The sequence below is a fragment of the Pristis pectinata genome, chromosome 40, assembly GCF_009764475.1.
Source record: "Pristis pectinata isolate sPriPec2 chromosome 40, sPriPec2.1.pri, whole genome shotgun sequence".
Lineage (NCBI taxonomy): Eukaryota > Metazoa > Chordata > Chondrichthyes > Rhinopristiformes > Pristidae > Pristis > Pristis pectinata.
The window spans coordinates 8,350,997-8,362,019 of record NC_067443.1 but is presented as its reverse complement, the minus strand read 5'-3'; the positions used below and the strand labels follow the sequence as shown (position 1 = coordinate 8,362,019).

Sequence of the window (11,023 nt, the reverse complement as noted above, 5' to 3'; positions counted from 1 at the left end):
CGCCGGATTTGGCAGTGACCAAACTCCGTGCCACTTGCCAGGTAGAAACCTGACCGGTGCTGAGCGGCGGGGTGGAGGGACGAGGAGGGCTTCACTGGGGAACAGACGACACTTGAGCAGCTCCGCTGAGACTTCCAGACAAACCCCTCTTTTGACATCTGGACGTTAATCGCCCGCCTTCAAGCACAAGACAATGGATCAGAGAACAATTCGACACCAACACGGGACGGAGCAGAGAAAAGCTGCTCTTGTTTGTGGCTCTGGGGACGCGGGTTACGTCCGCTGGATAACAATAGACACAGCCCGGGGCTCGTTAGACACTTGTCACTGGAAACCTGCCGCTGAGAGAGCGCGCTGTGTGTGGGAGCCGCTGGCCAGACACGGGGCAGGTCCCAGCTCCCTCAGGACCTCCTGAACACCACCCCCCCCACCCCAAAATACAGCCGGGGACAGTCGTCCTGCTGGAGGTAAGGGTGGGCTGGCTGTTGGGGGTGGAGGTGGGATGGGGGTGGGGTGGGTGGAGAGAGGATGATGGGGCTTTGGGGGATGGGAAGAGGGTGGGTGCTCTGGGGAAGATGGTGGGGGTGTAGGGTCAGGGTGGGGTCAGGATGTAGGGTCGGGGAGTGTGTATGTCAGGGTGGGGAGGGTGTAGGGTGGGAAGAGGGTTATGTCAGAGTGGGTAGAATGTAGGTCAGGGTCGGGTCAAGGTGTAGAGTAAGGGGGAAAGTGTAGGTCAGGGTGGGGTCAGGGTGTGGGGTCATGGGAAGATGTAGGTCAGGGTGGACGGTGTCGGGTCATGGTTGGGGAATGTAGTGGAGGGTGGGGTCAGGTGTAGGGTCAGTGTGTGGTGGGTGGAGTCAGGGTAGGGGAGTGTGCAGGGTCTGTGGGAGGGTGCAGGGTCAGGCTGGGGGTGCAAGGTCTGGGGAAGGGTGTCGGGTCAAGATGGGGTGGGTGGGTTCAGGGTGGGGTGGTATGGGGTCAGGAGGAGGGGGTAGGGTCAGGGTAGGGGTTAGGATGATGTTGGGATCAGGGTTTGGGTCAGGGTGGGGGAGGGTTAGGGTGGGGTGGGGTTAGGTGGAGAGTGTAGGGTGAGGGTGTGGGTGTAGTGTGAGGGCGGTGAACGTGTAGAGTGAGAGTGGGGGCAGGGTTAGGGTTAGAGTGGGGTGGGGTGGTACGGTCAGGGTGGGGGTGTGTTAGGGTTGGGCTGTCGTTACATTGGCTATGGGTGGGGATGGGTGAAGGGCTAACTGGTTCATGTGTCGGAGAGGTCGGGGTGGGGTTGAGGGTTGGGGTTGAGCTGGGGGCAGGGTAAAGTGGGATTGAGCTGGGGATTGGTTTCGGGGACGGACCAAGAGTGTGTTGAGGGATGAGATGAGCTGGGGTTGGGGAGTGTGGGCGGGGAGTAGCTGAGGACTCAGACTGAGTTGCATTGGGGGACGGGGTGGGGCGGGCACGGATCTCGGGGGCGGACTGGTGTCGGACCGGTCGGGTTTGGGGAATGGGCTGGCATTCGCGATAGGCCGAAAGGCTTCCTCCTCCAGCAGAAGGAAAGGTGGACACGTCGTGACTGTAAAGAAAGAACGGGGGAATGGAGGAAGGGGATGGGCTGAGCGGCCTCGGCTGTGGCCACGGACATTAACTATTTCCTCGCCAGGCTTCTGCTCCACCTGGCCACCGGCCGTCGGACGCCCCGCAGCTCCGCTTTCCCGACAGTGACCCCTCCCACGGCCGCGGTGTGGGGTGCGCCCTCCCCCCGCTCGCTCCGGACGAGGACCTCCATGAGGACGCTGGTCGTGTTGCTCACCCTGGCTCATGGCTGCTCCCTGGCCTTCGCCGGTCCGATCTACTACACGTCCCAGGGCGGTCGCTACACCGAGGAACTCAGGCACCGCATCCGCGGAGATCAAGGTACTGCCGACTCCCCACCCCGTCGCCTCCTCCCGACAGACCACATGTTGCCCTGTGACCTCCCTGCACTGACCTTTCCTTCCATGACCTTAAAATCCTCCCAGGGGTCAGGGACCTCTAGTGTTACCTGCACGTCAAGGGAAGAAATATCAGCCGCAGTTGGCCATCGCGATCTTACTCTCTGTTCATTGATCTGATTATAACCTCAGCCCCTTCATTCCGAGGACCCCCGGTAACCTCACCCCACCCCTGCTCATCTAGAATTTACCTACCTCCACCCTTTGAGCCAAAGGGTTTCAAATACCCAGAATTGAGAGGGAAGTTGTTGCCTCATCTCCGCCCTGACCAGGAGACTCCTGGGCTTCATCATTACTGATATTGGTTTCTTGTTGTACCGAGATACAGTGAAGAGCATCTGTTTGCGCGTCATCCAGACAGATCGTTCCGTACATGAGACGATTAAAATGGAAAACAGCGTGCAGAATGTAGCGTAGCATCGAGAGAGGAAGTGCTGTGCAGGTGGACGATAAGGTGCGAGGGCCACGGCGAGGTAGACTAGGAGATCAGCAGTGACTCCCAGTTACAGATCAGATACATGAGGTTGCGAGGGGAATGTTCCTCAGAAGGCAGGCAGAGTCCGGAGCTCACCACCCAGGGGACAGAGGTGAAGGAACCTCTCACAAAGAATTAGATTCAGACAGTTGTCCGGCGTAGAAATAGGCCCTTCGGCCCACCGAGTCTATGCCAACCAGTGTGCCTGTCGATACTGATCCCACGCCTGCGTTAGTCCCATCTCCCTCTATGCCCTGCTCGTTCAAGTACCTGTCCAGCTGCCTCTTCAATGTTGTTACTGCTCCCGCCTCCACCACCTCCTCTGGCAGCTCATTCCAGAGACCAACTCCTCTGTGTGAGAAACATTTACCCCTCACATGCCCTCCCTCTTACCTTAAACCTGAGCCCTGTGGCTTTAGACACACCTATCATGGGAAATAGACTCTATCTACACGACCTAATTGTATACACTTCTGTCATGTCACCTGTCAGACTCCTTCACTCCAGGGTCTACCCTAACTCTCCTGACAATTCAAGCCCTCCAGTCCAGACAACGTCCTTGTGAAGCTTTCCTGCACCGTCTCCAGCTCAATCACATCCTTCCTATCGTGCGGTGACTTCGACAGGGAAAGTACCTTGCGGCCGTGGGAGGAGCAGGGACTGCTCTCCAAGGTGCCAGCAGGATTTCCATGGGCTCCTGCTGTGCCACGACGATTTTGTGGTGTCTACAGTAGTTGAAATCTGACCAAGGTCTGTCGGGAGGCAGGGTAGGGGAAGCTGAGGGAGTCTGGGCCAACACAAGAAGGTGTCATCCCAGAGACAGGCGGCTCCTCAGGAGGAGGTGTGGGGAGGTCAGAACTTCACTCCCACATACCTGTGAGGTTTGCAGAGGTTACAGAAATGTCACCATTCCACAGGATGGGACGCTATTCATGGGGAAGTCCAGAGAAACATGGGTCAGTGCAGAGGGAGCATCACCCTGTGTCTGACCCCGGGAGTGTGTGATGGGACAGTGTGGAGGGAGCTTCACTCTGTCTATCCCTCCGTGTCGATCCCTTTGTGTCAATCCCTCTGTGTCTAGCCCTCTGTGTCTAGCCCTCTGTGTCCATCCCTCTGTGTCTAGCCCATGTGTCAATCCCTCTGTGTCTAGTCCATGTGTCAATCCCTCTGTGTCTAGCCCTCTGTGTCTAGCCCGGTTAGGGAACATACCCTCTTCTCACTGCTACCATCGGGCAGAAGGTACAGAAGCCTGAAGTCCCACACCTCCAGGTCCAGGAACAGCTACTTCCCTTCAACCATCAGGGTCTTGAACCGACCTGCACAACCCGAACCCCACCCCAGCAACGGAACACGACGGACCACCTCTTGCACGGCCGTGGACTGGTCTCAATGTTTTATTTTTCTTCATTAATGTCTTGTTTGGCACAGTCTTCACCGCCTGACAGAATGCATGTGTATGATGTGTTCTGTCCGTTATCTTAACCTACGTGCCTGTGATGCTGTTGCAAGTTTTTCATTGTACCTGCGCCTCACCGTACTTGTGCACTTGGCAATAAACTCCACCTGACCCGACTCGTGAAACTCGATCTGATGCAAGCTCCTGACAGTCTCTCTCCCGGTTGCTCACGGTGTGCAGCCGTACTGGGATACATCCGGTACCTGGAGAACTCGGGCCCGAGTGTGGTGACGTCCCGCCGAGGAGCCAACGCCACGCTGCCCTGCCGCATGCGGTTCGTGCCCAGCGGCTACCGGGTGAAGTGGGTGAAGATGAACGGGTCGCCCTTGGAGAACATCGTGCTGGTGGGGAACAGCCTGCAGCAGAAGGGGTACGGTGCCTTCGCCAGGAGGGCGTACCTCCGCAGGCTGGACAAGTACGACGTGTCGCTGCTGCTGCTCGACGTCCGGCTGGAAGACGCCGGAAAGTTCAAGTGTGAGCTCATCAACGGCGTGGACGACGAGGCGGCCGAGCTGGAGCTGCAGCTGGACGGTAGGAGCTGACTCCCTTCAGCCCGTCTTCCCCCTGCTCCCCGCCCCTCCTAAACTCCGCTCGCCGAATCCCAACCAGATCCCGGTCCTGTAACACCGTGACCAACAGCCCCTACACCCCTCCCCGTCTCTGTAACACCCTCCCTCTCCTACGCCCCTCCCTGTCTGTGTAACCCCCTCCCTCCCCCCGACAGCCCGTCTCTGTAACCCCCTCCCTCTCCTACACCCGATCTCTGTAACCCCCTCCGTCCACTACACCCCTCCCTGTCTCTGAAGCCCCTCCCTCCCCTACAACCCTCGCTACCTCAGTAACCCCTCCCTCCCCTACACCCCTCCCCGTCTCTGTAACTCCCTCTGGCCCCGACCCCTCCCTAACTCTGCAACCTCGCCCCCCCCCCCAGGTGACATTAAAATGACTGTCCCTTCTGTTGCCAGGAGTGGTCTTTCCCTACCAACCCCGCCAGGGCCGCTACCAGTTCAACTACTACCAGGCTGTGCGGGCGTGTGAGGGGCAGGACGCCAGGCTCGCCACCTTTCAACAGCTCTTCCAAGGTAAGGGCCAGAGCGGCTGTCCCAGCGAGCAGTGGCCCGGGAGGCTCCGCTTCACCACAGTAGGGTGGTGGGAGGGAGGGATGGAGGAGAAGGCGGGGGTGTGGACTGCTTCTCGCTGGGCTCCCGGGACAGGGGTGAAGGCGAACGTCAGCTCCATGTCCGCAGCGTAGGGCGTCGTGTGGACCTGACGACCAGGCCTTTGATTGTCGGAGGGGGACTGGAGTCACGGAGGGTGGTGAGTGGGATCTTCACCCTCCAAAGAGCTTGGGGGGATGTGCCCCCCCCACCACCGTTTAACACGTGAAGGGCCCGGCCTTGCCAAGGGCAGACACACAGCGGCCGCATTTCTGGCGTCCAGGATCGACACCCACTCGACTTTTCCACAGCGCGGTGCTCCCTCACCGCCCATCCCATAGCGCGGTGCTCCCTCACCGCCCATCCCATAGCGCGGTGCTCCCTCACCGCCCATCCCACAGCGCGGTGCTCCCTCACCGCCCATCCCACAGCGCGGTGCTCCCTCACCGCCCATCCCACAGCGCAGTGCTCCCTCACAGCCCATCCCACAGCGCGGTGCTCCCTCACCGCCCATCCCATGGCACGGTGGTCCCTCACAGCCCATCCCACAGCGCGGTGCTCCCTCACCGCCCATCCCATGGCACCGTGCTCCCTCACTGCCCCTCCTACAGTGCGGTGCTCCCTCACCGCCCATCCCACAGTGATGGTTCCAGATCCCGCTTCAGGACAACCCCTGGGCGAAGTGATGCCTCGCTCTGTTGAACAGCCAGCCAGTGCCTGGAGAACGTGGCACCAGGAGAAAGGAGGGGTGGGGGAGAGGGAGATTCACACGGCAGCCCATCGGGAGTATCTACAGGAGGCGCTTCCTTAAGAAGGCAACATCTATCATCAAGGATCCCCACCATGTGGGCCATGCCATCTTCTCGCAGCTCCCATCGGGCAGGAGGTACAAAAGCCTGAAGTCCCACACCACCAGGTTCAGGAACAGCTAGTTCCCTTCAACCATTTGATTCTTGAACCAACCGGCACATCCCTAACCCCACCTCAGCAACGGAACACTACGGACCTCCTGCACTTGTCTCTGAGTTTTTTTGCACTAATGTCATGTTTTTGTACAGTCTTTTATTCTTTCTCTCTTCACTGTTTTGTATAATTTATGTTCTGTGTGTTTTCTGTACCTACGTGGGGTGTAGGGATCGGAGGTGGTTATAGACGGGGAGGGGTGTAGGGGTCAGACGGGGGGGCCCACAGGAACAGGGTGTAGGGGCCGGAGGTGTTTACAGAGATAGGGAGGGGTTTAGGGACCTGGGGGGTTTACAGAGACGGGGAGAGGTGTAGGGGCCGGAGGGGTTACAGAGACAGGGAGAGGTGTAGGGGCCAGAGGGGGCTACATAGACGGGGCGGGCTGTAGGGGCCAGAGGAGGTTACATATTGGGAGGGGTGTAAGGGCGGGAGGGGTTGGTGGCTGATGCACTGACGGATCTGCTCCCTCCCCCCCCCCCCATAGAGTGGCAGCGGGGCTTGGACTGGTGTAACGCGGGCTGGCTGGAGGACGGCACCGTGCAGTATCCGGTGACGGTTCCCCGGGACCCGTGTGGGGGGCGTCACCTTCCCGCGGGCATCAGGAGCTACGGACTGCGGAACAAGCAGCGAGAGCGCTACGACGCTTTCTGCTTCACCTCCAGCATCAAAGGTAAGTCCCTTCCCTCCGCACAGCACGATCCCAGTGATTAGCTTCCACCGCCTCAGGAGGTCCTGGGGAGCTGCCGTGGCAGCGTAGGAGGGGATCCCGACCTCCAGCGCTCTCTGTGTGGAGTTTGTATGTTCTCCCTGTGACCGCGTAGGTTCCCTTCTGCATCCCAACGACGTGATGGGTTCATCGCCCCCCCCCCCCCCCGTGAGCGGTAGAATCTGTGTGGGGGGTTTGATGGGAATGTGGGGGAGAATAAAATGGGATTAGTGCAAATGGGACACGGGTGGGTAGTACAGACTCGGTGGGCAGAAGGGCCTGTTTCTGCGCTGTGTGTCGCTGTGTTCCCCGCTGTGAAAGGCAGATGAGGTGCATAAAATCATGAGCGGCCCAGATCAGGTGGATGGTCAGTCTCTTCCTCAGGGTTGGACGGTCCACAACTGCAGGGCACAGGTTTAAGGTGAGAGGGGAAAGGTTTAAAGGGAATTTGAGAGGCGAATGGTGGGTCTGTGGGACGAGCTGCCAGAGGAAGTGGTTGAGGCGGGTACATCAACAACATTTAAAGCACATTTGGGCAGGTTCATGGACAGGCAAAATTTAGAGGGGTATGGGCCAGACGTGGGCAGCTGGGACTGGAGTAGATGGACCTCTTGCTCAAGAAGATACCTTATTCGGCATGGACGAGTTGGGCCGAAGGGCCTGTGCTTCGTGCTGTGTAACTGAGAATCACCGGAGCAGAACGTTCCGCAGTGTGTTGAGGCCAAGTGAGTGCGGTTGGGGTGGAGGGAGGGAGCGCAGGCAGGTTCAACAGGGAGCTGGATCAGGAATTGACTGTGGTAGAAGAGGGACGTCGGACTCGATGGATTGCTCTCACACAGAGCCAGTACGGACTTGGTGGGCCGAATAGTCTCCAGCGCTGTAGCCTCTACTAAACCTCCCGGAGGCTATCGCTGCTGTTCGGAGTCAGGTCTTCCCTGGGTACCGTCCAGTGCTGCTCTGCCCGAGGGGTGGAACCAGTTATTGATGGTGAACCGGGCCCAATCTTCCCAGTGGCCTCAGGACCCCGGTACTGGCTCCTGGTGGCCAGCAGGTAGAGCGGCAGTCTCGGTGAGGCTGCCAAAAATTGGCAACATCGCCACCAGCTGGCGGAGGAAAGCGACTGCACGTCACAGAGCCCCCAAACCCCTCATCCAACCCACACTGTCCCTCCTGGGAGATCTTGATGGGATAATGTAGAGGCAGCTTCACTCTGTGTCTGACCCCGGGCATGTGTGACGGGACGGTGCGGAGGGAGCTTCACCCTGTGTCTGACCCCGGGAGTGTGTGACGGGACGGTGCGGAGGGAGCTTCACCCTGTGTCTGACCCCGGCAGTGTGTGACGGGACGGTGCGGAGGGAGCTTCACCCTGTGTCTGACCCCGGGAGTGTGTGACGGGACGGTGCGGAGGGAGCTTCACCCTGTGTCTGACCCCGGGAGTGTGTGATGGGACGGTGCGGAGGGAGCTTCACCCTGTGTCTGACCCCGGGAGTGTGTGACGGGACGGTGCGGAGGGAGCTTCACCCTGTGTCTGACCCCGGGAGTGTGTGACGGGACGGTGCGGAGGGAGCTTCACCCTGTGTCTGACCCCGGGAGTGTGTGACGGGACGGTGCGGAGGGAGCTTCACTCTGTGTCTGACCCCTGGGACGGTGTGGGGAGCATTGTTCAGTGTCTAACACGTTCCCATTCCGGTGCAGGTTACGTGTATTTCCGGAAGAACGCCCAGATGTTGGACTACCGCCGGGCAGTGAGTGCGTGCCGCAGTGAGGGAGCCACCATCGCAAAGGTGGGGCAGCTGTACGCCGCCTGGACCTTCTCCCGCCTGCACCGCTGCGAGCCGGGCTGGCTGGCCGACGGCAGCGTCCGCTTCCCCATCGTCTCGCCGCGCTCCCAGTGCGGCGGTCCCGAGCCAGGGGTCCGCAGCCACGGCTTCCCAAACCAGGCGCAGCGCCAGTACGGCGTGTACTGCTACAAGGCGCGGTAGGAAGGGGTCCGAGACAGACTAGCATCCCGCAGAGGTGCCGGCAGAGGAAGCTGGAATTCCTCCGGAGATCACACCGGATTCCCTTCATTCGGAGCGCTGACCACACCGAGGCCGGCCGCTCAGCCCCTCTAGTCTGGTGCGTCCATTTCCGTAGCCCTGAAACCTCTCAACCCTCCCTCTCACCGCCCTCGGAGGCAGGTCCTGCAGCCCCCACCCCCCTCCCCGCACCCCACCCCACACCCTGTGAGGGCGCCCGCAAACAACAACAACAATCTGCATTTATCTAACGCCTTCCACGCCAACCCCAAAATGGCCCAAGGGACAGGAAATATTGTGGGCTGGGGGTGGGGGTGCTGGTGAGGGTTGAGAGTGTAAGGGTTGTCAGAGAGGGAGAGGTGGGGGAACGGGAGATTGGGTGGGGAGGGGGAGTGAGAGAGAGGAGGAGAGACGGGAAAAGTGGGGGAGGACGACGAAGAGAGGAGGAGGGAATGAGGGAGAGATAGAGAGGGGAGGGATAGAGGGGTTGAGGGAGGGAGACAGAGGGAGAGGGACAGAGAGATGGGGAGAGGGTCGGGAGGGAGTGGGAGAGAGTGAGGGAGAGAGATAGGGGTAAGGGAGAGAAAGAGAGAATTTGCACTTTGACGTATGACCTCTGAGCAGCTGGAGACTCGGGTTAAAGCGACATTCAGCCTGCCGAAGGGCTGGAGTAGCTCCCTGTCTCGCTGAGGTTGGGGGGGGGGGGGGGGCGGTTTGATGGGTTAACCTATTCGTTGCTGGTTTCACATTTTTCCCACATTACACTCCATATGCCGGACCTTTGCCCGTTCACAATCTGTCGACAACCCGTCTGAAACCTCCCTCTGCTCTCTGCACTTCTATCCCCCTCGCCCCCTTCATCCCATCTCTTTCCCTCTCCCTTTCTCCCTCTCTCGCCCCCTCTCTCTCTCCCCTGCCGTCTCCCCTCCCCTCTCCCTCTCCTCTCTCACTCCCTCTCCACCTCTCTCTCTCTCACTCTCTGCCCTCTTCCCCTCCCACACTGTCACTGATGTGTCCGTCCTCGGCCTCCTCCACTGCCGGGAGCAGTCCAAACGCAAACTGGAGAAACTGGAGGAACAGAACCTCATTTTCTGTCTTGGGACCTTACAGCCGAACGACATGAACATCGAATTCTGCCAGTTTAAGACCCCTCCCCCAGCATCCTTCGCCCCCCCGCCCCCCCCCCCCCCCCCCCCCCCGCCCAGACTGCCTTTCCTTTTCTTCTATTTCGCAGCCTATCTCCCTCTTTTCTCCTCCCCATTTTTCTCTCCCCTTTTCCTGTCCTCCTCTGCCCCCATGGGGTGCCTGCCTCCATAGACCCATCCCCGGTGGACCTGCGCTCCCCTCCCCCCTCGCACCTGCCTATCACTATCTCTTACCTGCATCTGTCTTATCACCAACTTGTGCCCACCCCGCCTCCCCTCTTTCGTCCACCTATCACTGCTCTGTTTCGGCACCCCCCCCCCCCCCGCCATATATTTTCCTGTCTTCAGTCCTGAAGAAGGGTCCTGACACGAACCGTTGACCGTCTGCTCTCCTCCACGGATGCTGCCTGGCCTGCTGAGCTCCTCCAGCACCTTGTTGTTTCTTATCTCCCTCTCCACTTCTTTCCCTCTCTCCCTCTCCCCTCTCCGTCTTTCTTTCCCTCTCCTCCCTCCGTCTCCCTCCCACCCATGCCCCCCTCTCTCTCTCCCTCCCTCTTCTCCCCTCGTCTCACTCCCCTGCCCCTGTCCTACCCATCCTTGTGTCATATTCAAATTTAACAACCGTATCTTCGGAGCCTTATCACCACCTTGTGCCTACCCCGCCTCCCCTCTTTTGTCCACCTCTGTTCGCCCCCTCCCCATATATTGGGCTTCCCCTTTTCCTTGTAAGTTGCGCAAAGGTCGAGGCCCCAGCACCGATCCCTGTGACACAACACTGCTTTCTCCAGGAAAAGACCCACATATGGCAAATCTCTGCTTCCTGCCAGCCACGCTGTCTCCCATCCACACCAACACACTACTGCGCTAGGTTATAGCTGCCACAATAATATTTGAGTCGTTCCTGATGGAAACTTCAGTACATTACATCCACCATTCCCCGCTGTTCTACATACAGGCAACATCTCCAAAAAATCGGTGAAACACGAGTGGCCTTTCCCAAACCTCCCTGTTACTCACTCCTCTCCTCATGGAAATACCTCCCTCATGTTCACCGTGAGTGTCTTTTCTAACCACAAGTACTAATTGAATCTCCCCTCCGCCTCTCCCTGTAGCACCCA

The 11,023-nt window shown here is 59.3% G+C and overlaps 1 protein-coding gene across 3 annotated transcripts in view; it reads left to right on the top strand.

The window, feature by feature from the left end:
* Positions 1–10,260, top strand: part of hapln2 (hyaluronan and proteoglycan link protein 2) — a 10,507-nt gene extending 247 nt beyond the window's left edge. The window contains exons 1-6 of one of the 3 annotated variants that reach the window (XM_052045744.1): positions 1–467; positions 1,655–1,908; positions 4,097–4,447; positions 4,882–4,998; positions 6,521–6,706; positions 8,438–10,259. The exon at positions 1–467 is cut by the window's left edge and continues 247 nt beyond it. In XM_052045744.1, the coding sequence (XP_051901704.1) occupies positions 1,779–1,908; positions 4,097–4,447; positions 4,882–4,998; positions 6,521–6,706; positions 8,438–8,724 (1,071 nt within the window). In that variant the 5' untranslated portion in view covers positions 1–467; positions 1,655–1,778 and the 3' untranslated portion in view covers positions 8,725–10,259. Of the gene's footprint in view, positions 468–1,654; positions 1,909–3,696; positions 4,448–4,881; positions 4,999–6,520; positions 6,707–8,437 lie in introns of those variants that run through there. The other 2 variants (XM_052045746.1, XM_052045745.1) reach the window with 2 other exon arrangements.
* Positions 10,261–11,023: the final 763 nt, after the last annotated feature.